Source organism: Verticillium nonalfalfae (genome assembly GCF_003724135.2).
Source record: "Verticillium nonalfalfae strain VnAa140/NRRL 66861 chromosome Unknown scaffold_64, whole genome shotgun sequence".
Taxonomy (NCBI): Eukaryota; Fungi; Ascomycota; class Sordariomycetes; order Glomerellales; family Plectosphaerellaceae; genus Verticillium; species Verticillium nonalfalfae.
Genome location: NW_021167289.1, coordinates 43,000 through 68,549, shown reverse-complemented (window position 1 = coordinate 68,549; position 25,550 = coordinate 43,000). Strand labels below are relative to the sequence as shown.

General features: G+C 57.3%; 6 protein-coding genes across 6 annotated transcripts; 2 read left to right on the top strand and 4 right to left on the bottom strand.

The window, feature by feature from the left end:
- Positions 1-3,470: 3,470 nt before the first annotated feature.
- D7B24_007742 (uncharacterized protein) lies at positions 3,471-4,521 on the bottom strand (the record flags this gene model as incomplete). Its single annotated transcript, XM_028641847.1, has 2 exons — positions 3,471-4,342; positions 4,410-4,521. 2 exons carry the CDS (start codon positions 4,519-4,521, stop codon positions 3,471-3,473), a joined length of 984 nt encoding a protein of 327 aa, XP_028494232.1.
- Positions 4,522-6,438: 1,917 nt separating this feature from the next.
- D7B24_007741 (uncharacterized protein) lies at positions 6,439-7,519 on the bottom strand (the record flags this gene model as incomplete). Its single annotated transcript, XM_028641846.1, has 4 exons — positions 6,439-6,547; positions 6,617-6,855; positions 6,920-7,062; positions 7,126-7,519. 4 exons carry the CDS (start codon positions 7,517-7,519, stop codon positions 6,439-6,441), a joined length of 885 nt encoding a protein of 294 aa, XP_028494231.1.
- Positions 7,520-8,463: 944 nt separating this feature from the next.
- D7B24_007740 (uncharacterized protein) lies at positions 8,464-10,856 on the top strand (the record flags this gene model as incomplete). Its single annotated transcript, XM_028641845.1, has 2 exons — positions 8,464-9,295; positions 9,499-10,856. The coding sequence occupies 2 exons, from the start codon at positions 8,464-8,466 to the stop codon at positions 10,854-10,856; spliced, it is 2,190 nt and encodes a 729-aa protein (XP_028494230.1).
- Positions 10,857-11,278: 422 nt separating this feature from the next.
- D7B24_007739 (uncharacterized protein) lies at positions 11,279-16,857 on the bottom strand (the record flags this gene model as incomplete). The annotated part of the gene is made up of 3 exons (XM_028641844.1): positions 11,279-14,731; positions 15,668-16,540; positions 16,612-16,857. The coding sequence occupies 3 exons, from the start codon at positions 16,855-16,857 to the stop codon at positions 11,279-11,281; spliced, it is 4,572 nt and encodes a 1,523-aa protein (XP_028494229.1).
- A 1,004-nt stretch (positions 16,858-17,861) lies between these two features.
- On the top strand, positions 17,862-18,537 carry D7B24_007738 (uncharacterized protein; the record flags this gene model as incomplete). Its single annotated transcript, XM_028641843.1, has 2 exons — positions 17,862-17,865; positions 18,131-18,537. 2 exons carry the CDS (start codon positions 17,862-17,864, stop codon positions 18,535-18,537), a joined length of 411 nt encoding a protein of 136 aa, XP_028494228.1.
- A 798-nt stretch (positions 18,538-19,335) lies between these two features.
- Positions 19,336-25,160, bottom strand: D7B24_007737 (uncharacterized protein; the record flags this gene model as incomplete). The annotated part of the gene is made up of 9 exons (XM_028641842.1): positions 19,336-19,561; positions 19,991-20,045; positions 22,087-22,708; positions 22,765-23,055; positions 23,110-23,447; positions 23,499-23,723; positions 23,776-24,070; positions 24,136-24,479; positions 24,533-25,160. 9 exons carry the CDS (start codon positions 25,158-25,160, stop codon positions 19,336-19,338), a joined length of 3,024 nt encoding a protein of 1,007 aa, XP_028494227.1.
- Positions 25,161-25,550: the final 390 nt, after the last annotated feature.

Sequence of the window (25,550 nt, the reverse complement as noted above, 5' to 3'; positions counted from 1 at the left end):
ATTCGTGTCAAGACGGTGGTCCAGGCAAGGTGACGACGGAGGGGAGGAGCTCGAGGGACAGGACAGCTGTATTTCAGGGGAGAAAGCAGTGGTCAAGCTTCAGCCCGCAGGGACACAGGGGTGGTGTGCCTCGCATGTGGGACGAAAGGTGGACGCAAGAAGCTGTGGGATGGAGCACAGGAGATTATCGAGGACAAGAAGTGATCGTGAAAGAGGGAAAGGCGGAAAGAGAGGGAAGAGATGATGGTCAAGATGCTAGGCAAGACAGGGTAAGGTAGGCGAGGTAAGTAGGCAGACAAGACGAGGGAGACAAGGGCAAGAGACAGAGGGAGGTCAATGAGGTCAGGCCAGTGCCTAGCTATGCCTGCCAGTGAGGCAGGCGTAAATCATTGTTGGGAAAGAGAAGCGAAGGCATGAGCTTCTCAAGCTCGTGGGTCCTCAGGATCGGGAACGGAGCCTTCTGGTAGCGGTGGAGGAGATTGAGGGGGGGCTCCGAGGCTTGATGGGTGAGATGGGGAACGGCAGCGGGACCTGGACCTGGACGTCTTAGTGTCCTTAGTGCTGCTGAGAATAGTGCACCGGCTCGATTTACACTGACACCGGCCAGAGTACCCGATTTCCCTGTCTCTGAATGACCACATGGAGAGGTGTCTGATACACCAGAAAGCAGTGTAAACTGGGGGAAGTGACGATGGTGATCCAAACTCTGTACCAGCGGGACCTGCCAATCCGAGCGATGGATAGGGATTCGAGGGGAAGGTACCTCCTGTTGGCATCTCACTGTGGAGTAGGAATCCAAGGGAAGAGGGAGGGGGTGGGAGGGTGAGGGGCAACTGACGATGAGTCGTCTGCACTTTACTTTCCCTCAGCACCGTACCTCCCCTGGCTGGGGTGCCTGCCTGGCTGCAATCCGCATAGGTAGGTATCTAGGTAGGTGCCTATGTACCTCAGGTAGGTCACCGAGGAACCTAGGCAGGTGGCTAGGGCGCCGTCTTGAGGAAGAAATGTGGTATCTTCATCACTACTATTTAGCTCAAACACTGTAGCTCTTCGACACGATCTCACCCCCCCTTCAGCTGACGGACACAACGGAGCACGGCACATGGCACTACCAGCAACCACAAGAGCGACGCGCAATGCACAGGGACAGAGATGAGTGCCCAACCAATGGCATAGGTGAGAGGTATTTTTTTTCCTTCGGGATGAGATGCGACAGTCAAATATCGACCTGCAGAAAAGGAACGAGAGGCCATTTTTGGCATTTCTTTCATCAATTGGCAGGAAAAAAAGGATTCCTCGGGACAACCTATCCCCCCACCCCACTGGAAAGCCATGCTCGAATCAGCTCTGCAGTTTGTGGCTCGTCATTTGCAGTGGGCGTGCAGGCCACGTCTTGCCTGCAGTGACCGAGGCGTTTGATCGACGAGGCGTCCGCTGCTGACACCCACCACTAAGTATCGGAGTGATTTGGCTGAGCCTGGCGATGGAGTGAAAACTGACAACGCGCGACAGACCGGCGGAGGCTGAGACCAGCGAGCGCCCATGGCTGACACCAGTGTTGAGCTGAGGCGAACCTGGACCACATAGGCTCGAGCTTGTCTACCGAACTTGCTACCGACCTTTAGGCACCAACAGATGCCAGTCAGTCAGTTGGTGGCACAGCAGGGACAAGGACCCAGCGTCATGCTATCAAGTCGCACAGGCCTACGAAGAAGGTGCACAAACAGCATCGAAGAGTTGCACCAAGGTACTGTGTCTTGTTCCGCTGCTCCATGCTGACATCCACAGCATCGGCGCATGTATCGTATCTGGCCGAGGGTGGGATTTTATGGCGCACTTAACACGGCATCAGAAGAGGCGAGTGGATGGAGGGAGGGGCAAGCTTCTAACCCCAGGTCCAAGGGGGTGGAGGGATTGAGGAGAGAAAGCTTACAGGGGGGGGCGGGGTCGGATTGGACCGAACTCTTCCTAATGCCTGCTCGACAGCAACTTGCATACACTACCTCGTCTGTGTTGTAAGACCCAGCGATAGTCTACTCTCTTCTCCCATCATGGCACAGGTCGCTGACCGTTGAAATCAGTGGCAGGGCAGATACTTGCTGTCTAAGACGTGTCGTTCTCTGGTGATTTGAACCAAGGGGGATCAGGGTTCATGACATACCTTCTCGAACTGATTCTTGAGGGCGGCACACGAGCAGGCAGACGGACACCTCAGCTGGCCAGCTAGAGCTCCTCGGGCTTTCCAATGGCGACGGAACCCCATGCTTGCGAGCCTGTATCCAATGAGGCAAGTTATTCGATGTCGACTTTGGTCCCGATTCTGCCAGCCGGACGGATATCCCTCACCTCCGTCGCTTCCGTAGCGGGGTTACCCCCGTGCCTCAAGCGGTTCCCCTCTCATCCTTTCGACAGACAGAAGCCGTCTTGCCACCATCGTTCGCGTAGATGCCTTTTCAGGGGGGCCATTCTGTTCGTCTTCCCCAACACAACGGTTCCAGCGGGACCCTCATCGCCAAGCTACCTCATTCCTTGGCATATCCTTGGCAAGGTTGCGCGGCTCTTGACAAGCGAAACGTCACCACCAGACCAAAGTACGAAGTTTCCTTGGCCGGCTGCCTCTTTTCGATGAATCCCAGCATCGCGGGATTATGAAAGAGTCCGTTGGGTCCTGGAACATATGTCTTCACATGTCAAGTGGCCGACTGGCCCTTGTCTAATTGTCCACGGGAATGAACGAAAAGCACAATAAAATTGAAACCACCCATGTCCAGCCAGTCTTGGAGGCGAATACGGCGGCAGAGCTTCCAATTTGGCCTGCTCGCTGTCTCACTGACCGAGCCACCGAAATGCGTATTTTGCCATCCGAGATCACCATCCACGCTCTCCAATAGAAGCCTACCTGAGTTGCCTGTCCCAATATTAGCGGCCCCGCGTCCTCGGGTTCACTGCCATGCATCCAAGGCGGGCTTGCCCAACCCTTGTCAATCCAGCCAATCCAGGTCTCAGCTTGCGCCCTGAACCAAATGTGCGCGCGCGACAGCTGCGGTAAAGGCTTAAATATGCCATGTTTGCAGTGAACACGAGCACGCAGAAGCTCTTGGTGGAGATGACGACTATCCGGGTACTGTCGGCTCTCTCTGTCATGACCGTTCCGTGAGACATGCACAAATACGTCCGTCGCATGTTATACATATGTCAGGACAAAAGTGTATTTCGCAGTGAACTGCAAAATGAAACGAGATGAAACACTTTTTGATGGTAGTGTCTATGATGCTCCGTAGTCTAAGCATTGCGCATCACCATTCCGGTGAGAGGTCTCCCCCCAGCGCTGTTCGCACCCATGCGTTCTACGTATACCTGAACGCCAAGTCAAAAATATACTCATATGCCAATGCCTTGCGCCGCTGGTCCCTAAAATATAAGATGGAAAAGAAAGAAGAAAAAAAGGAAGAGAAAGAAGATGGAACAGATCAGTTGACCGCGGCAGGCACCGGCACTACTGTCTCCTCGATAAGAGCCGTCTTCATCACATCGGCCAGGTCCTTCTCAATGCCCGGCGACAGGACGGCGAGGCGGGGCACGGCATTCCGGCTCGACACGCGGCGCCACATGTTGGCCCGTGGGTTGAAGCGCGCGGGCATACCCTTGCCGGCCGTCTTCTTCTCGTCCTCGTCGCGGATCTTCTCAATCTCGATCTGAATGTCGGCAAACGTGTCAAAGGCCGTGTAGGCAATGTCGTTCTCCTGGCAGTACTCCTCGAGCCGCAGGCCGCGGCGGGCGAAGAGCACATCGGCTTGGCGCGCGGCGGGCAGGTCCGAGACGCCGTCGCCGATGAAGACGATGAGGGGCACAGACCCGTCGTCGCCGACGAGGGCCTCCTCGGCCTGGGCGCGCGCCTCGGCCATGGACAGGGCCTTGTCGTGGCCCATTTCGTTGTCGTGGCGCCAGATGGGCTTCCACGCCGAACCATCATCCGTGATCTCCGCCTCGTTGGCCACAATGTCGATGTGCGCTGATGCCTCCTCGCCGAGGAAGGTGTCGAGCACGCGGCGCAGGATGGGCTTGAGGCCCGCCGAGATAACGTTGAAGGGGATGCCGTGCTGGCGGCAGTAGGCATGGAAGGCGCGGAAGGCAGGATCGATCTCGAGCGTCGACTTCATCACCTCGAAGCCGTCGTCGAAGGGCACGTTGAGGGATCCCCACATCTCCTCCGACACGTCGCGGAATGATCGCTCGCCCGTCTTGATTTGCTCGTCAAGGATCTCGCGACGCTCGGCGCCACAGCCGTGGTTGTCGAAGAGGATGTGGCCCGTGTCTTGCATGAAGATGGTACCGTCAAAATCTGGGGTAAGGCAGCCAAGGTTAGTATCGCCAAGTCTGTAGTCCACCCTGTAGTCGATCTCACGTACCCGAGAAGCATATGATCTTGCGCTTCTTGTTCTCCGTTGGCGGCGGGACCTGAACAACTGTGGAGAGGTCCTTCTGGACCGGGGTCTCGGGGGGTGTGATGGCGATAGGCATGGTGGAGTCTGGTGTGTCGGTCAAAGTCGGAGTCTATTGGTGGTGATGTCGAGAGAGAAGAGACTAGCTGTTGTTCAGAGCAGTCGCAGCCGATGTCAGTTGTCGTCGTTGTTATGCAGGTAAAGTTTGAAGCAGACTGATCAAGCAAAGGGAACGGACCCTCGTTCCTTATGTAGACGGAATAGGGGTGAGGCCCAGAACGCCATCATGGCGGACAAGGGACCGATAGCGTCCAGCATAGCCCATTCCTTTCACCATGACGGGTCCAGAAAAAGGCATCTAGCCGTGGCGGCAGAAGCAGGAAGACGTCAGAGGGCAGCAGAAGCCGTGCATGGCTTCGGGGGGGACAGGCGCCAGACGGGGTGGTTGAACAGGCTGACAGGGTCCAGCACGCCGCCTACGACAGGGCCTCCCCCCGACTAGACACCGAGCAAGAGGCAAGAAACATGGCAATCGCGCCCAAATCGAGACAGCGCATCCAATCGGGACATTTAGCGCGCGGAATCACATTCTGATCCCCCCCACCACCTCCCTCCAGTCTCAGGCACCGTACACGAGGTTTGAAAACCCTAGCAGAGCCGCCATGTCGGTTTGTCCGATCTTTCGCCTCTCGACTAGGCCAGGCGACGTCTTGGCCCTCTCCCCCTTGCTGACAGAGGAAAAGACATGGGCCTGCTGCAACCGAGGGACCACATTCCAGTGCTCTGGACGCTGAGGACGACGCTTGCGGTTGGGTTTCGAACTGTCGCGCTGCTAACTCGGGAATAGTGGAGAATTGGGAGGCAACAAGGGAAAATTCATCGACGTCTGCTTGCTGTCGTCCAGATCACAGGCGACCCTGCACGATGACCTATGTGGACAGCATCGTGATGCGGCTCTCTCGCGCTTCATCACCCCCGCTTGGCCGACTGGGTGGTAATCGAGGGGTCGAGGGGTCAAGGGCCTGAGGGGTTTAGCAAACCGGCATGGCAATTTGGTAGGACAAGAGATCACGATAGCGGCAGTGATGTCATCGACGGTGATGGCGGGGGGTTGGCCAGGTTCGTGGCTGGGCTTGTGAAGCGTGCTGGACAGGGGGGGGTCCGCGTTGAGTTGAGGGGCATTTCACCGTGGTGGATCCTGCGTCTGCATCAGGCTGCAGGCCGCTGTGAAGGCAAGGCTTCTTCGCGAGGAGTCGAGGGCAGTCACAGCCAGGCGCCCGCTGCTTGCGGCACGGGCGAGACGTGACGGGAGCCTGATGCCGCCATGCCATCTAGCGGTGAGACTTCATGGCGTTGCCGTCATCTAACGGTTTGCAGTCAGCATCCTTCCGTGCATCATGACGACAAGGGCGTTGTCTTCTTCGAATCGACCCGTCACCGTGATTTGGGACATTTGAGCATCGCTTTGCCGCGCTCAGGACTTCTGTGGTTTCTCGCGTCGATATTCCCTCATTGTTCAACAGCAGCGTTCGAGCCTTCAGCTAGCCACTTGGCCAAGCGCGTAGCGAGGGGTTTGGCCTCCTATGTGCCGATCTCTCCCTGCTCCAGTTAGCCCTGAGGCTCCCGTCAACAAACTGCGATGATGAGAATTTTCGAGTGGTCGACGTGATCGGCGATCGAAGCGATTCTAGGCCCTGGATCACAGAAATGGCCCAGCGTGGGTGGTCCAGCATTATGGAGCGCCCCGTCCGTCCGTCGCATCGGGGTGAGCGAGTCGCTCAGGAAAGAAGAGTAGGTAAGCAGACGGTTTCGCGGATTTAGCGTGAAATGTGTCCATTTGCATCGTGGTCTCGTCTTGCGCTTTTCCGAGCCCTTGGTAACAACCCATGTATGGTTTTTTCGCCTCGTATCATCGAGGTCCCATCTCCTCTGCATGCCCATACGCCCAACTATGAATACCACCGTCCGCCGTACCTGTCGCGGGGCGACTGTGCGCCTATGCTGACACCTTGGCGCTGTACTTGGTAGCCGCCTTGTCGAACAGGGCACTCTTCTCCTCGAGGTCCGCGAGGAAAGGATGTTTTGCGTCTGCCGCTTGGAGCTTGCTAGTGGTCTGTCAGAATAACTTCCGAAGTAGATCTCGTGAGGGGATGGCACGGAATGGGTTTTCTTACGTTGTGAGCTCCGTCGGGTCCTGGCCTGCGATGACAGTGAGAACCAGCAGGTTAGCGATGGCCTCGGCATTGCTGCCGTCCTTCTCCAGGGCCTGGTCAAGCGCCGCCTGCGCCTCCTCGGTGCGTCCAAGGTGCAACTCAGCCACAGCTTGCGACACGAGCGAGATGGTGGACGATGTTGCTGGTGCTTGAGCGAGCTCCTCGAAAACGTAGAACGCCTGCTGATACTTCTCGCCGCCCTGTTCCTTGTCAGCATCACTGCTCTTTCTTTACCGTGGCTGTGTGTTTCTCGTCGTATCGTACCTGGCGCAGGCCGACCCAAGACTCGGCCAGGTTGACAAGCAAGCTGTCCTGAGCCCACCTCCTGGCCGCAGCGACCTCCTTCAGGGCGAGATCGTTTCGGTTCTGTTGCAGATGGATCTGTACAATGAGGGCGACGGCATCGACTGTGGCGGGGTTAGCATCCGGCCTGGAACGCGCTGCCCGCTAGAGCTCCAATCCCAACATACGGCTTCCTTGGTGTTGCGACAGCAGCGTCAGGGCCTCCTCTGGCAGACCAGCCGCTTGCAGGACGGTGCCTCCGATAATCTGCACAGTCGCGTTCTCTCCCTCTGTCTCGGCGAGCTTCTGGATCGTCGCAACCGCCTCCTCCGTCTTGCCCGTCTCGAATTGGGCGTAGGCACCGAGGGCCGCCAGCTCGGGCTTCTTCTCGCCCTTGAGCTCAGCCAGGACCTCTGCAGACTGGCCGAGAGCGATGCGGGACCGGAGGACTAGGACGCGGGCGGGGAGGGCGTTCTCGGAGGAGAGCGAAGAAGTGTCATAATCGATGACCTCCTGGTATTGGCCCTGGTGGAAGTGGTTGTGGATGTTGATCAGCTCGCCTTCGGCCGAGTAGGGATCCATCTTGACTATTTCGGTAGAGGTTGCGGAGTGGGAGGCTTTGGGGTTGTCGGCAGGTTCGATGTTGAGTTGAAGACAGCTGTACGGTCAATGCCCCCTACTCAAGCTTCAGGCAAAGGCCACGCCAAAGTCAGAGGGTCCTCCAAGCACCTCAGGAGGTGGTCTCTGCCGTGTGGCCATTGGCGCCTGCGAGGCACGAATTATGGGGCTGGGGTCGACCGACTTGGCCTGTGCGTATGCAACTCCAACACGTCCCTGATCATGATGCTGTCAACACCGCGAGTGATCCATTTATATGCTCCTCATGTCTTGTGTCGGGTTGCAGTTGAAGTTGTGAGTGCGATTGTATCCTCGTGCTCATGAGCTTGCGAGGAAACCACACAATCATTTATTATTAGTCTTTGTCTCTGTTGATAGGCGATACCATGGGCCCCTTCAAGCACTTGCGCAAGCTTAGACACGAAGGCAATGTCCATCAACATTGTGTTCAGTGTTGTTCTTCTGGAGGGCTGAGGACTTGCATTCCTCATCTGCAAGTTTAGGTGAATACATCAAGGGCTGTCTGCCTTGACGACGCCTACCCAGATGCCCAAGGCAACGGCTGTTGTTGAACGGCACGGGTAGGGACGCCAAAAAAGACGGTTGCAATGTGTACTGTCATCCATTCACGGCTTCGCGGGACACCTAAATCTGCCAATTCTTCCCAATCTGCTTTCTTGGAAGCTCTACTCTGCCAACACCACTCTTGGCCATCACTTGCACAAACAACAGCGCCACTTGACACAGAAAGATCAAATATCGACGTCTCCCACCCAGTGACGCCTGTCACTTTCATCCACAAATACTGACTACCGAAAAAAATCCGCGTCTAGAGCACTCTTCCTGCCTAGGCTTGTGTACAGACCGGTAGTGTAAAGACCGTGCCTGGCATCAACGGTCGTCGCGTCATGGATCAGCGTGCCGAAAGCTCAATGCCATGGAGCCCCGGCAATCAAGGTGAAGGCGGCCAAGCCTCCCCCGATCACCCGGATGAAGGCATCCTGGATAGGAAACGACCTATCACCGGCGTAACGACAAGTTTCACTTCCGGCTTCAGCCGCAAACAAACCTCGACTCCTGCCTCAGGCGCCACCCCTATTTCGACGTCAGCTGTCATGGCTTCGCGCAAAGAAGCGTCCTCGAAGACATCCAACACCGACTCTTCGCCTTCTTATAAAGGAGGCCGCAAGCCGTCAAATGCGTCAGGGAAACCAGCTGTCAGGGATATCGTCTCCTGGCTGGAACACAAGAAGCCAATTGCTACTGAGATGACCGAGAGACCCTTACGAAAGTTCACTCCAACATTGTTATACAGTGGCCAGGAGCCTAGTCCAAAGTCTCTTCCTGCCAATGTTGGAGCCGCCCTTGCTCCCTCTCGATATAATGAGAATGGCCCAACTATTGTGGCTGTGCCCTCGCCTCCGACATGTGTCCCTGGAACGGAGGAGGACTCCTTGACGATGCTCACGTATCAAGAATTCTTTGCAAACCAGGCGCTTGGCTCGCCCTCGGAGGACCATTCGCCGGACGACTTACATTATCCTTGCGGTATGAACCCAAACAGTCGTGTCTACGGAATTAAGCATGAATCTGGCGGGAGGGATGTTCCTTCATTCAGCAATGGTGAGTTTCCGCATCGAGTTCCTTTCTACCAGAGGCATCTTCTCATGACCAAAGTCCCTGGAGATAGTGCTGCCGAGGCCAAGGCGAATACCGAATGGCAGATAGGCAAAATGGAATGTGAGTACACCGTGAGCACAATACCCTTATGAATGCTGATAGTTCTCTTCCATCAGACGATGCTACATGCACAGAGATCACCACGGGGATAGATTCGACTACCTTTCACAGCACAAACACAGATGCCACCTGCACGGGCGCCGAGCACAGTCAACCCAGCTCTTTGATTCGCGGTGGAGAGGCGGTCGACGCTTTTTAGAAAGGGGTTCGTGGCCACCTCGACATGCCCGACGAGGAAGTTAACAGAAACGCCGAGAAGCGTGCGATTAGGTCCGGAGAGAAGAAGCTCATCTGTGAGGCCATCATTAGTAACAGGGCTCTCGCAGCTGCCCATAGCGACCACACAAACCGAGGCTCGCACACTTTGTTCCCCCCTATCACAGATGACACCATGGTTTGGCGGGACCGCAGGGTTGCAGGGTCTCTTGCCCGTGCTCCCCAAGATGACTCCGACTCCGACGAGTTCAGGTTCGACAACATGTATGGGTTCCGCTCTGGGGCCGCCTATAGCAGTCCAATACCCGCCCCTTTACGTTTACCCTCAAGACAACACCAGCCCGAGTTGCCTTTGCAGGGCGACCAGCAGGTCCAGGCTGGAGAAATCGCAATCAGGCCGCTTTGCCTGCGCAAACCTATCACCAGTAACACCAATGCCATGGCGTCGAGTCCTGACTTCGGTCATGCTGGTCCTATAGCAAGCTCTGCCATACAGACCACGCACAGAGCATTCCTGGATAATGATGACCGCCTGGGCGGACCTTCTCAGGGTTTCCATCCGAATCTAGGCAATGGGAAGGCGGACTGGAAGTTCCCTCGAAATAACACAGGCTCCGCCAGCCGCTCAAGTGAATCTTCCTCAACCAAGGCGCCACAGCCTGCCGAAGAGACCCCACACCCTCGTGTCAACAAGGCATCAAACCATCTCCCGATCGCTGGAAGGTCATCGTGCCGTACCAGCTGGGACGCGATGACGATTCAGGAGAAGCTCCGGTTCCTCGATGCCTTCTTCGACAACGACGCTCCCATTGGCTTCCACCTCCCGCCCCTCATAAAGGAGCAGCAAATCCTGTACGATGAAGTCTTCGCCAAAGCGCTCGCCGTGCCCTCCGAGCATGCAGAAACCCCTAAAGTCAAGGCAGAGCGCGACGCGGCCCGAGCCAAAAATAAAGCGGCAGGTGACCGCATCTCCAGCGCCTATCACGATTCGATGAGGCGGCTTCTGCCCCATGATCATCATCAGATTGCCTTCCCACATCAGTCCCGCTCGTTTTGCCCAGTTGACGACAGAAAAGAGGCTACAGAAACACTCGGCGTCTCTCGTGGAGGCCCAAAGACAGCAGTTGACACGACGAGGATGAATAGCGAGAGTTGGCGCGACCGGTTCAGGGGCACTGAACCGCCGCCAGGGAGAGGTCCGGGGTCCGAGCCTAGGAGGCGCTTAGAAGGAGTCCCGCCCTGTCCAACCCGCCGAGCGCCTGTCGTGCCTCGTGAGGGGGGGCGGAGGTTCCGCCGGGCCCTGACTGAGCCACCCAACCCGCCGACGGCATATGACTGGAGTTGATCGTAGGCCCTGGCGTGGAGGCTAAGCAGCATGAGCTTCTCTTCTTCAGGCTTTGACTCCTATTGCCGGAGTTTGGATGTTGCGCTAGCTCTTGAGAAAGTTAGAAATGCTACGAAACCAAATCGCTGCGATTGATTTGACCTGTCCAACGGACGCCTTCGCGTGATGAACATCGCTGTTAAACGAATACATCGGTCACCAGTCACCCTGAACGATCTTAGTGAAGCGTGAGTCTGGTAAATATCATTCACACGCTACCTGTTGTTCTCCGTCTAACCCGACGAGGCGTGCATTAAACTCCTGCCCTAAGATGTTGATGTCATAATCATAGTCACGCCCATGAAGCCCATATGTGAGCTCGAGCAAATAAGTGCTAGGCTGCACTCCGAAGCGCCGTTCCTATGCTCCTCTTCAGGCATGTGTCATGCTCCATGTAACTTCTGGTTCAGACCAAGCAGCATCTGCCGCACGTTCGCCATCAAACGAGTCTCGATCACCTCATAGCTAGACTGCTTGCTAGCCTCTGGCGGGCTGCCATCACGGGGAGGTGCCTTGGGTGGCACAATACTGGCTTCCGCTAGGCCAAGGACCCGGTCAATTGCCGACAGCGCGACGGCTTCAGCGACACTCTCGCCCACGGTTGCCTTGAGCGCATTGGTTGAGACATTCTTGAAGCCCACGAGGGCGGCAAAGACCTTGGGGTCAAACACCGAACCTGGTCCGTTTGCCTTGGCCGTAGCGGGTTCCCCAGGCGTGGGACTCTTGCTCTGACCAGAGTAGCCGTCTAAGACCTTCTGTATGCCTCGCATACAAATGTCTTCCAGCGCGGGGTTTTCCGTTGCTGCTGCTTTCAGACCCAGGCAACGGTTGAGTGCCGACATGACAATAGCCTCGCCCTTTGGGCTCTTTGCCTTTTTCATGTTCTCGACCAAGCCATTCTTGAGGCCTAAGACGGAGCGGAAGAGCCTAGGCTCGATGACGTGCCGCTGCTGGCTTTGTAGCGGTGGTGTCTGAGTTACTCGCTGCGCTGAAGACGCGGCTTGCGGGTTGGTAGCAGGTTGTGGCTGAATCGGGACTCCGGGAAGGGCCAGCGCTGGCGGCTGTGCTGCCGGGGGGCCATGCACCTGAGCGGTGCCGTCTTCGGTCTTGACTGCTGGGTTGGCCGGCGGAGGTCTTGATGCGTACGGCGAGCTGTACGTTGAGGTTTGGGCAACCCCGGCGGGAGCAGGGCCGTAGCCAGGGAGTTGTGCTGGCGCGACTGGCTGTGCTGCAACGGGCTGGGGTGCTTGGCTGGCTACCGGCACAGATCCTGGTGGGGAATACTGGGGAGGCCTGGCGGGTTGTGGTTGTTGGGCATTGTAAGTTTGAGGGTGATAGGCTTGGGGTTGATGCTGATATGTTGGTGCTCCAGGCGCTGCCGGCGCCATATGAGGAGCTGCCGCTGTATATGGTGGGTACATTGGGTGCGCGTACGGCCCGTAGCCGGGCGCGAGGGTGCGGTCGGGCGAGGTAGCCTTACGCTTCTTGCCGGCATCAAGCTCGACCCCTGGAACTCTTGACCAGAGGCCTGTCGTATCGTCTTTCTTGAAAGCCTCGTTCCCAATTAGGTTGTGTCGCACGCTGGACTCCCAGCCCTTGGTTTCGGTATGGAAGTAGAACCAGGGATATTTGAGCGTAATGCGCTTATAGATCTGCTTCAGCGTAAGACCCTCGGCACGGCCCTCGGCGTGGGCAGCTGTCAACGTCTCGTCGATGAGAACGCCGTAATTCTTGTTGGGCTTCTGCAGCTGTTCCTCTGTGTAATCCTCAATCTTGAGCTCAAGGGGGGGTGACTTGGGCCGCACTTTCTTGTCCTTCTTCTCCTTGGCACGTCTCTCTGCATCGGACCCTTCCCCTCCTTCTTCTTTGGGTTTCCTTGGCTTGTACTTGCGCTTCTCAGGACGGTCGCCGCCATCTTCAGGCAAAGGATGCTTCCTAGGTCTCCCGACCTTTCGCTTGATCGGTGGCTCGCCAGGTGGAGGCTGTGGCAGTGTCTTTCTTGCCATCTCCTGTGCTTGCTTCTTGAGAAGTCGCTGTTCTCTCTTAGACATGATGCCATTCTTTGGCGGACGGCCAGGGCCGCGCTTCTTTGGTATCGGTGGGAGCAACATCTCCGGCTGAGGGTCCATCCCGAGCTCGCCCTTCACTTGTACATGTTCCGGCTCAGCAGGGGCGTCCATATCGGCATCTGCATCTGCGTCTGCATCGGCATCCATCGCCTCCAAATCGACCTCAGCTGTCGTGTCGACCGCGGATTTGGGCGGTCTTGCATCGCCCGCCTCGGCCTCGGAATCCTCGTCATCGGATGGTGCGGGAGGGCTGAGGACGGATGACGAGTCACTTGTGTCTTGCAGCTGGCCGTTTCCATGTGATGCCTCAAACTCAAAGCTCATCTCTTTGCCGCCTTCAGAGTATCGCTTCTTCTTCATGCGTTCCTCTTCAACCTCTTCTTCCGCGCCGGTCTTGCCCTCAGGAACGCCGTTGATAAGGAAGCGAAAGTCGACGTCTTTGATCTGAAGAGTATCGCCACTTCGGAGGACGACTGTGCCTTCTTTGTGCAGGACGTCTCCGACGAAGAAGCCGTTCTTGTGTAGCGGTATTGCTTCAAAAACACTTTCTTTCTGATTGAACTGGATGCGAACATGCTCCCTGGAGATTGCCTTTGTTTTGCTGGCGATGTCGGGTCCTGGAGAGTGAATGCCAATGATGGGCACGTGGTAGGGAGACGGTCGTAATGATGCAAGGTCGACAGCAGCAGCACCAGGAGTATGCGAGATGTACTGGCGATTTGAAATCAAGTTCTCCTGCGATTGATCCGCCTCTTGGTGCTCCGGCTCGTCATTGGTGCTGGTCTTTCGTCGTTTCTTGGGCCGACCAGTCTCGTCACTATCGGACTCAGGTCCCAGCATACCACCTTCCTCACTGACGTAGGATTTGCTGAATTTGCCTCTGTCATGCCTTACGGGTGATGGTGGAGGCAGGCCTAGCCGTTCGTTCTCCGCCGCCCTCCGCCTGTGTTCTTCGGCGCGCCGCTCATCTCTCCTGGCTTGCTCGAGGGCACGTTGGTCGCGTCCGATTATGACGGCGTAAGTCGTCATCTGGAAGACACTGTCGGCGAATTCTATTCGTGCGAAGGATTCGAGGCCTTCGCCGGCATCCGGCAGGTTACTAGCCCTGGCGGTCACGCCGTCGGCGCCGTTGGTGAGATTGCTGGGGAGTGTGACCTGAGCCGGGGTGACTGTCGAGGGTGGCTGGGCCATCTGATGCTGCATCATTGAATCGCCGGCCATTTGCGCGAGGGCCATGGCCATGTACGCGTTGGCATCAAGGGCGGAGATGGGCGTGCGCGGGAAGGGGACATCGAAGGGGCTGAGGTTGGAGGAACGGGTGTGAGATTGTGATCGATGGCGATTGTTCTGGAGGCCTTGGCTGTTCTGTTGTTGCGTCTGTTGCTGGTCCAGTGATGGCTGGGCATCAGGCATATCGGTGTCGAGGGATTCGGAGGTGACCCCCTCGACAAGGCTGTCCATGGGATGGCCAGCCGTGGGCACCGAGACGTCGACAGAAGCCATGTCGGACGCCGCGAATGAACCAGCGGGTACGGTTGCCGACGGTTGATCGCTCGGTAGAGGCGGTGGTGGAGTAGTCGTTGTCGTCGCGGCGGCGGTGGGTGTCGCTGGCGCAGCAGTCGCAGGCATTGGCGTGACGGGCTTGGACTTTGGCGGTGGTGTCGTCGGGATGGGCATCGGTAGCTCGGGCGCCTGGCCGCTTTGGCCGGCTTGGGACGAAGTCATCGCTGCTCTGCGCGGACGGCAACAGACCAGCTCCTTCGTCTTCTGCGAGCCAACAAGGGCGTTTGGTCAGATGCGACGGGACTGCGTCGTGATGCGCTCGGCCGGGATACGATGCGGAAGGGAAGGTTCCCAAAAAAATTGGGCGCCAGAGCCAGTCGCCCTTTGGTCTCTGCCTTGTGATGGGCTCACCTTAGAGGACGACAGGGTCGATGGGGTCGGCGCGCCTTGTGATTGGTCAGATAGCGCTTTCCCTCACCGATGGGCTCCTCTTTCCCCGCGCGACTGGTCAACACCCTTGGTTGGGTACCTCTTTCCTCGCCAGCGAGACTTGCCTCACCTGCCCGCCTATCTATCTCGATCAAGGGGTACCTTCGGTGTGGAAGGTGTAAGGAGCCAGCACGAGACAGGCACCTCAGACATTGACGCCGTAGCAGCCCATTGCTTCCTCCAGGGTAAGGTGCGGGTTGTGCCGAGGCTCCTGCAGCGCTGACACTTGGATGCGCTTGCCCGCTTTGATTGATCTGGCACTGTTGTAGGTACTTCCTGTCCTCAGCCTTCCCCGTCTACGTCTCTCCCAAAGAAAAAAATTGGCACTGCATCACAGACAACGGAATGCTTGTCAGAGAAATGGGTCTAGGGAAAAAGAGCCCAACTAGCACTTCGACCAGTTTTTTTCTTCTTGGACTTCCTCCTTAGCACCTTGGAACCCCAGCGTGACGGACGACCCTGCAACCAGAGACTATATTTTTATCTGAGCAAAGGGGTATGCTCTCCTGCACCAGAGAAGAGACTGGATCGCCTGGCATGATACCATCGCGGTAGCCTTTCCGCCACCCGATACGCCATGTGGCATACGAGACCCATTACAAAACCAATGGCATCATTGCGAAACGCTATTATGCCCGCTGTAGTCATCATCATGACTGTCCATCTCTCCGTTCTCTCCTCATCTGTGATGTCGCGATGCCTTCTCACCACAGTCGGTCCTTCTTGAGATTGCTGTATCGAGTTCTCCCAGAGATCCGGCGCCCCATGATTGAGCGAATACCCGACCTTGACAAGCTCCAGCCCAGCTGCGATGACCATGATGCCAAGAAGACTCTGAGGGTACTCAGCCAGCAGGTTGATGAGACTGCGGCCGAAGAAGAGTCCGAGTAACAGCTTGAACAGACCTAGCATGACGACGCTGGCACCGCTGCGGGCCCCGAATCTGTATTGAGCTGCTAGTCCACCAGCGCCGTGACAGACAGGCATGGCCCCAAACCAGCTGCCCGTCAGATTCATGAGACCCACGCTTATGCCCATGGACGTGACGGAAGGTGTAGGCATATTCGGCAGCAGATCGGTCGCGAGAGCGCTGACGGCAATAACCGAGTTGAGGGTGGTCAAGGGCAGTTGGCCGAGGGCCATGGCCATGGCCTCTGTTGACCTGGTAGGATCATAAAACCCGAGAACGTAACGAGGTTCCCAGAGTCGCAGACCTGGCAAAGCTGCCCAGCCCCCCGAATGGACGACCGAAGCCAGGGCCATTGCGACGCACAGCACGAACATACACAGGGCGTATGGAAATCGCGGCATAGTCTGTGTAGCGACGAGCGCCACGAAGGCGGCATAATCCAGAAGAGGGGTTCTGTCATGGGAACCCGCAATTTTGGAGCCAGCTGCCATGACAAGAGAGAGACCGGCGCCCAACTGAATGCCCTTGACTATGGGTATGGGCACCGCGGCGCTGAATCGCTGGAGGAAGCCGGTCAAGCTCATCAAGAGAACGGCGAGGCCAACCCATTGCCCTGCATAGATCACATCCTCAAAACCGGTGTTCGGTCGGGCAATGGCTGCAGCGGCGATGGCCTGGAGGCGGAGCACGTGGTTAATTTCAATAGTCAATGAGTCAGAATTTCCATGATGGGAGGGCAAGGCACCTTCATAGGTTGAACAGGGAGCGGGATGCCGAATATGACACCAGTGGCCACGTTAAAGAGTCCCGAGAAGACCAGGGTGCTGTCCAGGCAAATGTCCTCCTGGATGGCGAGCGCGATCATCAAGGGCAGCAGGGTGCCGAGATCTCCCAAGGCGCCTGAGATCTCGGCCACTGGGGATTGGCGCAGCGTCGTGACATTGTGGCGGTGAACGCGTTGCAGCTGTTCGAAGAAGGACATGGTCGCCATGATGTATGGATGTATTTGCTGTTTTCTCAGGTCGACATTGTTGCTGCGAAAAGCCCGCGTCCTTCTTTTTTTATGTGGTTCACCCAGTTGGGGCCTGACGTAGCTGTTCCACGGCACAGTCAGCCGAATGATAGGACGGAACTCCGGCCTGCGCGGATTCGGAGGTGTTGTGTCGGTCCCTCATGCCGCGATGGACTGGAGCAGACGGTGGGTTGTCTGTCGGCGTGAATTGGGCCCCCAGGCTGCCCATGGGCCACGACAAAGGGGGAACAAGCTCGTGATAGGTAGGTAGGTATCTACCTAGGGTGGGCAGACAGGCTGTTCCCCGCTAGGTAGGTAGAGGTCCCCAGCCAGCAGCGCTTCTCGACAGGGCTGTGCTTGGCAGGCCTGGTGATGCACCTGTCTCGAACACCAGAACTTTAATTTGATGCTTCCAACGCATTGGAGGCAAATGTGCAAGGCGCAGCAACGAGCCAGTTGACCATGTCCCGTCTGTCGTGTCCCCCACCCGGCATCAGTGAGATGAATGGGCTTGTGCTCGTCGCAAGACGGCAGCGCCCCCGGAAGCCTTAGGGAAACTGAAAACAGCACTTGTTCCCACTCCCGGTCCTGGCTCCTGGCTCTTCTCCTATTGACAACGAAAGCCAAGGGACTGAACTGGCAGACTTTGGCCCGCCCGACTTGGCAGCTCAGACTGGGTCAACCGCATTCCGACCTCTCCCTCCCTCTCATCAACCTGCCTGCCAGCTCACCACATCACTTGTCTCGTCGCACCGCCATCTGCGAGCTCAAGACGTGTGCCTCGCACCCCCTGACGAAGGGAGCGCATCGAGCCCGTCACTGACAACCCAAGACGACGCACCGCCGATGCTGCCGCCTTGAGGGTTCCCCTGTGGACGTCGGACCAGGACTTACCTGTAGCTACCCTACCTACGAACTGTATCTGTAGCTGAGGATCCTGTTACCCTGGCACGGCGCGTGCACGCCCCAAAACAACAGGCAGAATGCGTAAGGAAACAGATTCCCACCCTGATCCAGCAAGACATCAAAGACATCCATCCAGAACATCACGGAATGACGCAATGACGTTGGTACTCAATCTTCAGTTGCTGTGCCTTCTCCTGCCGCTTCCTCATGCTGTTCGCTCCTGCTGCTTCCACACCCCTGTCACACACCCTTCACCCTTCCACATGCACACCCCACCCTCTGCCCCCCGAAGGAATCATGAGATGAGAGAGCGCCGCACGTCACACTAACACGAAACACCAAAAAGCCTACAACCGCGCCAAAGGCCGCACCTGCGAGATCCCCCCCTCGCCGTCCCCCGGCGGATCCCGTCTCGGCGTCGCCACCGACCCAGAGGGCCGCTCGCGCGCCAGCTCCTTCTCCGCCTCCGTCAACCGCCTCATCAGCCCGCACGACATCAACGCCCGCCTCGAGAGCCAGCTCGCGGCCGACGTGGGCCGCAGCGAACACGACGACGACCACCGCCGCCGCTGGCTGGTGCTGCTACGCTGGCCCGCGGCGCTGCCGCGCCTTCTCGTCGTGCGGCCCCTCGGTTTCGTCATCGCCTTGATCGGCTGCGCCGCTGAGCACACGCCTCCCGTCGTGCCTGCTGTTGTGGCCATGGTGTTTCTCTATGTTGCCATGCCGTTGTTGATCGCGTGGGGCCTCGTTTGAGGGGGAGGGGGGGGGGGGGACCATGTCGATGACTGGAGGTCCTGCTTGCTGCGAGACCCTGTGTGCTGAGATACGATGTACTTTGAGGCAGGCGGCGCCTTTTCGGGGTGAGTGCAGCTTGTTGAGCACGGGATTGTCTGTTTTGTCTTACGGCTGAAAACCGAGAAGCTTCGTCATATAGGTCACGGACGAGGGAGCCGTGTATTATGTATTCAATATCGGAGAAAGGTGTCGCGGCTCATGAGTGGACATGAATCTGGAGTCTGGCGACAGTGTGTCATTGTAGGGTCAGATTTTGTTTCTTTTCACGTCAATTGAGCCAATGGATTATGGTACAACAAATGTAGCTTTAAGTGGTATCGTGTCATTAAGAGTTGATCTGGCTACCGACGCAAAGCACCGAGACGGAACGCTGCTCCGCGAAAGATGTCCAGACCAGATAGTACTGGATGGATGGATGCGCGCGTTTGTACAAAAGTAATGGTGTGACATGGCTCCCCCCAACGCCCTCCGTCTACACTTCGACCCAAGGCCCAACGACCGCTGCCAACGAGTGCACACGCCCCGCTCAGGGTTGCCCAAGATGGCGGATCATGCACGACGGTCAAGTGCGGTGACGCGTCCGAAAGAGACCCCCGCCGCCTTTCCAACGCCTCATGACCCTCGTGAGCAAGAAATCCCGTCCGAAATCAATTGTCCATCAGCGTTGGCTTGGTTGTCGAGAATTGTTGATTCCCGTCGAAGCGGTAAGGCGTAGGCCCCGGCCGCTGCCTGGGGTGCGTCCCCGGCGCTAGTTCTCTAGATCTGCTGGGTCTGGGCCCTGGCTTTCCTCTTGTTGTTCCACTTGAAGAAGTAGATGCCGATGAGGACAATGGCGACGAGGCCGCAAATGACGAAGACGGCCATCAGACCGGGCTCCTGCTTGGGCCAGTTGCGCTTGGCGAGCTGGTTGAGGGCGTCGCGAGCGACGAGGGTGTTGACGGCAGGCATGTTGGCGGTGGTGGGGGAGTGGAGATGAGATGAACTGAGAGGGATTCGTTAGCGAGAAGGCCCGGGTCAAAGAATGCGCCAAGGCACGACAAAGACTCAGAACGCTGAATCGGCCTGATTGAATAAGAGACGAAGGGTGGGAAAAGGCGAAAGCAATGGTTGCTGTGTGAGGCTTTTAAACAACAGAGAGCGCGAAAACACGGGTCTCCGAGCTTCCAGGCCTGGGGCTGGTGCCGGACCACCAGTTGGTGTCCGTATTGAATGGCCCGGGGCCTGGAGCTGCAGACGGCGCCCGCCAAGCCCATCGCGCGAGACGAGACCGTCGGATAGCAGAAAACTTGGCGTCTGTTGTAGCCCAGAGCTTCCCTCGATGCAGAGAGCGACCAATTGGCCACAATTGGGGTGTAGCGAATGCGATGCAGCAAAGGAACTTCGAAAACAAGGGGATTGAGGATCAATTTACCTTGGGTAGATGGTGCTCGTGCGACAACGACGACAAGAGTCGAAAGCTGGGGTTTCTGCAACAAGACGATTAGCCAAGCGCCAACAACGCAGGGATGATGCAGCGTGGAATAGCACCAAAAAAAACGATTGGCACAAGACGCTGATGCACCAAGTTGAGGGGAGGGGAAATACTAACGTGAACGGAGAGTGAAGATGCTGCCGGGAGGGAATTGGGAGCTGAAGGAGGAAGAAAGGGAAAAGGAAGAAGAAGGGGAGGGAGCAAGCAGGATTATCAGCGGTCGAAAGCGGACGGGTGACCACGAGGTATTTCAGACCACCGAGAATGGGGTGTGCCGTCCTGCCTGTCGCGCTTGTCTGTTGCCGTGCACACCCACTGTAGGTAAGTAAGGTACCGTACCTACCTACCTACCTACCTACCTAGGTAGCCAGGTTATCTACTCAGGTCGTTGGTATTACTTGGTACATTGGATCTCGCTTTCCAGTGCGAATGCCCGCCCGCACCCACTGGACGGGGGGGGCTCATTGGGGGCGCAGAATGGGGTCTCTCGGAGAAGAGCTCGAAAGCTAAGCCAAGAACAGTATGGGGCCTGCGAAAAGCTTGTCCAGCTAGCCGGCAAGGCGGCAGGTGCGACAGCGAGGTCTGGGCAGTGCGTCCTGGGCTTTCTCCCTGAGGGTCTTTTTTTTTTCTTTCTCCCGCACTCTCCTGCCCGCCCAGTCTGCGCCTATACCGTGCCTGCTTTGCCCGTCGGTCGCGCCTGTCGACCACCGGCCCCTGTACCTTCCCGGTCAAACAAGTCTAAAGGCCCCAGCGCGGCAAGGTACCCGATACTTCAGTGTGGGGAGGGCACTGGGCAAACCCGCAGCGGCTTGGATGACATGCAGGGACGTCGATTGGCTCGCAGGCATGGAAGGTCGGTGCTTCGCCAGTCCATCTTACCTGATGCCAGTGTCACCACTATCGCCCTGTTTACCTCACTGCGTTGTTTTGCAGTGTCACTCATTACAGCCGACCCATTCCATCTCCATCTCCATCTCCATCCTCGACAAGCCCACCCCCCGTCCATTCGCCATTGCATTATTCCATCCATCCATCTATCCGCGCATCCATCCATTAATACTTTGAGCACATCCGACATGCACACATACACACACACACACACACAGCTTTTGTACCTCCGACTGCGCGAATTACCCCAAGCTGCCCTGGTCCCGACAGCTCTGGCCTGGTACAACGTGCTGACTGCCACTGCACCTGCCGAATAGCCCGATCCTCTCCAGAATCGCCCACCACCCCCCAAGCCGCACCCACCGCTCACTCTCCCGCACGATGCCCATCGAAACAACCCTGTCGGCCGCGCCGTGATTAGTCCTGCCCCGGTTTCTTGCGCGGATTTCTGGCCGTTTTGTGCCATGCTCATTTGCTCGCACTGGGACATGGCGATCGTCCCCGGCCGACCACCCTGCACCAGCCTGGTTCCTGTCAGTGCCGTACCCTCCCGGGCACCGGTGTGTTTCCTCGGAGACAAGGCACAGACTCGCTTTCACAAAGCGATCCAGCTGGGGCCAGCCAACCCGACTCAACCCGGCCCCTGCAATGGAAACAACAGACGGACTGACGCCGTGACTTTCAAATCCGGCCGAGTCATGCAGGTACCACAGTGTGTCTCTAGCTGGCCATCGGTGCCGATTCCATGCCAATTCCGTCTTGGAACATTGGTCACTGGCGCGCTCTTTTGTCGCCTCGTCCGACGTCGTAGCCACCTCCCTCTGGTAGGAAGACAGACAGAGCTCCTTGACTCGAGGACCAGAAAGGTCAGACGCTGGTCCTGACGATCGTGATTCGCGCCCCAGGTCCGGCCGGCTACTACCCCTGTCTGCCTCAGACAAACGCGGGATGGAACAAGCCAAGCTTGTTTTTCCATTTCTCAAGTGTTTGACCAAAACAATGCTTTCAGCTGTGGGGGCCTGCAAATCAAGATACGTACAAACCTTCTGAAGCACCCTAATATCAAGACTACAACCACATCCGACTTGTGCTCAATCGCTTGTAACTGCTCCTCGCCCCTGGCCCTTCCACTTCTCCTTCCGTCTCACCTTCTAGGGTCTCACTGCTCCTCGCGTGGGGTCGCGACCATTTGCCCTTGAACGGACGATCGCTCGCCTCCTCAAAGAAATAGTGGTTCTCGCTCCGTGCGTAACCCACGCGCCACGGCACCACAAGCGCTCGGCTTCCCGGCCCTCCGCCACAGTCTCCGCCCAACTGTGTGCTCGGCGGTGAGTTGACCGCCAGTGCAAAGAGATTCTGCGGCTCCGTGTAATCCGTTACGAGCCCCGACCGTGCCAGCAGATACCCCAAACAAAAGACGTTGATGGCAAACACGAAGAACAGCACGAGGTAGAAAATGTTATGCCATGCGAACGTATGCGATGAAGTATACTCCTGAGTTCGCAATGACGCATTAAAAAGTTGAGGCGCCCCTGGTGACGCGAGAATGGACTTGGGGTACTCCCAGTAATGCACGAAGGGTGTCGAGAGAGACGCAATGGTGAGCGTAGACGAAGACAGCACGGCAAGTGCCTCTGCGATGGATGGCATCAGCGGGTTGAGCTTATGTTGGCCAAGTACCAGCTGCGTCAGTATGCGGGCGTTGGAAGCGTTGTTGTTGTACGTCCCGCCGTTGAGATCCATCGAGAGGCGCCACTGATCTGCGACGTTCTGTGGCTCAAGTCAGAAAGCTGATCGGAGTGCAGAGAGCTAGCCTTGTCACGTACCGCCCAGTCCCTGTTGGCCAGCGACCATGTGATGTCCGAATATGACTTCACGTAGCTGTCGGGGTCCTCCTTGTCCTCGCAGTGCGCCTTCAAGTGTGCGCCAGCAATACCCGAGATGCTGAAATGGGTGGAGCACCAGGGCGAGACCCACGACCGCAGCTCACAAAGTGTGTAACTCTCGAGAGCACTCGATTTGGCGAGAAGGTACAGAGCATCTCTCGCTGGCTGGTCCCATTCTGAGGCTGGCGCCGCGTGCGTTGCGTTGGCGACCATGTTGAAGTCGGCCGGGTACTGTGAAAAGTCAGCGCATGAAGTCCTCAACAGCGTGTGAAGAGGGCGGCTCACGAGCTGGAATACTGGTGGCCGACGCTTGTACTCCGGTCCCCATTTGAATATCTCGTCTACCACGGTGCGGTTCAGCCACTCATTTTTGGCCATATTGGGCACGTCATCCCGCCAGTTGTCGCTTCCGATGAGTTGGTCGCCCACACCCGTGGGGCTGGTGTCGGCATTGGGCCACGCCGTATAGATCAACGGCGCAAGCTCCTTCTTCTCCATATTGACACAGAGTACGTTGACAGAGGGCGACACAACACTTGCCCGTATGGTATATTCACCGACATCAGAGAGATCATCTGGTTGCAGAATGGCATTGACCGGGTTAATGGCTGCTTCATAGACGCCTGAGAAGTCCACCGGTCAGACCAGGACAGTGACATGGACGGGGAGCTTACCCGGGTGAGGCATGGCGAGCGTGACGTTGTTGATGATCCTCCCATGGTCCTCAAAGCTGGCTGCTGGGTCGCCAAACTCGGATTCAATCCATGCAGAAGTCATTGTGGTGTTGTCATACAGGAGTGTGGTGCCGACTGGTCTGTCGCTCAGCTTGTCCTCCATGCTGGTGCCATTGGCATAGATTTCGTCCCAGGTACGCATGAAAGAGAGTAGGTTGCGATAGGCTGGCTACGTGAGCATTCGGGTACGTCCAGCAACAAACGATGCTACACTCACATTGACCAGAATACTGGACGTCGAGACACGAGCCGCCTGCCTCTGCGGGATCGTTTTCGCGCAGAGGGGTCGCGCACACCGTATTCACATACAAAGGATTAGCATATTGTGACCGAACGTGTCCTTGCAGGACCTTGTGTTCCCAACCACCAAATTTGATCTTTGGGGTGATCATGGCCTCGGAGGCTGTGGTGTAGAAGGTGGCCGCGACAGTCGCCGCAAGAGATATGGCGCCGAGGAACGTAACACCGGCATAGGGGATAGTTTCCCAGTGGGTGATGAGCGATCCGGGTTGCTGCGAGCATCAGCCAGAGGTCACGTTGCACGTAAGAAAAAGGGGGGAGGGGGGGGATGGCTCACAATGACCCAGTTCCGCATGGTCATCTCTGCCAAGGTCATGCCTCTAGACTTCTTCACAAACGCCCTACGACTGAGAACTTGTCCAAGGAAGGAGATGAATACGGTCACGAAGGACATTTCGATTGTCTTGGCAAACAGGGTACACACGACCGACGCAGTGGCCGGAGCGATGCCGCCGTTCGTAGAGATGGCACGGCCCCAGCGCGGCTGCACGATGGCGATGATGAACCACAAGCAGCTCAGTGCCGTGGAATACACGGACAGCGTCAGGATGGATACGGAGAGCCAGCTGACGCGCCTTTTGCGGACATCTTTTGTCGAGCTGCAGTAATTCGGCACTTGGCCTACGTCTGTCAGTTTGAGGCGACTGAGAAACGGGTTTGGCAGGTCAACTCACGGTATCTCTCATGGAGCGGCTTATCGCACTCCTCGTTCGCATCGTCGTCGTCTGCCGGGCTTGTATGGGAAGAATGCTCTCCCATACCGTCTCGATCACCGAGCCGCAACGCTGTCTCTTCATCTCGCTGCGGTGGGGGACGGCTGAAGTTGGGCGACTGCTGCTCTGCCATGTCGTATGCGGGCGGCGCGGCTTTCGACCAAGTCCCGGAGAACCACTTGCGAAGACGCGACGATGTCCTGGTCCCCTTTGGAGAGTCCACCGGAGAGTCCAAGATGGGCGAGTCGCCCATGTCTGGTGTCCTTGCCTGGCGTTCGTCATGCCGCGTCTCCTGGGGCGAGCTCATGAGGCCGTGGTAGGACCTCGGTGACACGGGCGAGCTCATCTTGGAGCCGACAGGGACCCGCGCGATGGGCCTCCTCGGCGTGCTGGAAAAGGAGGATATGCCAAGGCCCTGGTCCGGGGAAGGAGAGAGGCGGTGTTCGAAGCTGGAGATGTCGATGGCTCCATCCGATGGCATCCGCGTGTAGCCATCGCGGCGCGAGACGTGAGAAGACAACAGGGTCGTCTCGGCCTCGTCCGTTTCCGGCACGGGTCGCAGGCTGGGGCCCGATTTGCTGTCGGCCATGACCTCCTGGACAAGGTAGGCTTTCGTTCTGTGCAAGTCCACAGGGCGGCGGTGATGATGATGCCTCCTCCGTGCGTAGGCCTTCGAGGTTGTCCACGAGTACACGACACCGGGTAATTACAAATTATGGTAATGCTGGCCTGCTGTGAATGTGGAAGGCGAGGCTGAAAGTCGGTCGGGCTTTTTGCTTCTTTGACCAACCTTCAGTCAACGAGGTTGGTATTTCGTCTCTGAAAACGAGTGTGGGCTCACCCGCAGGTCCGCTGCAGGGGTCAACCAGGCGGTTCCGATTTGGGATCGTAGGCCCCACGGCACGTCGAGAGAGTATTAGAATTAAAGGTCAAGTGAATGAAGATGGGATATATTGTGTGAAGGACGGGTCTCAAAACG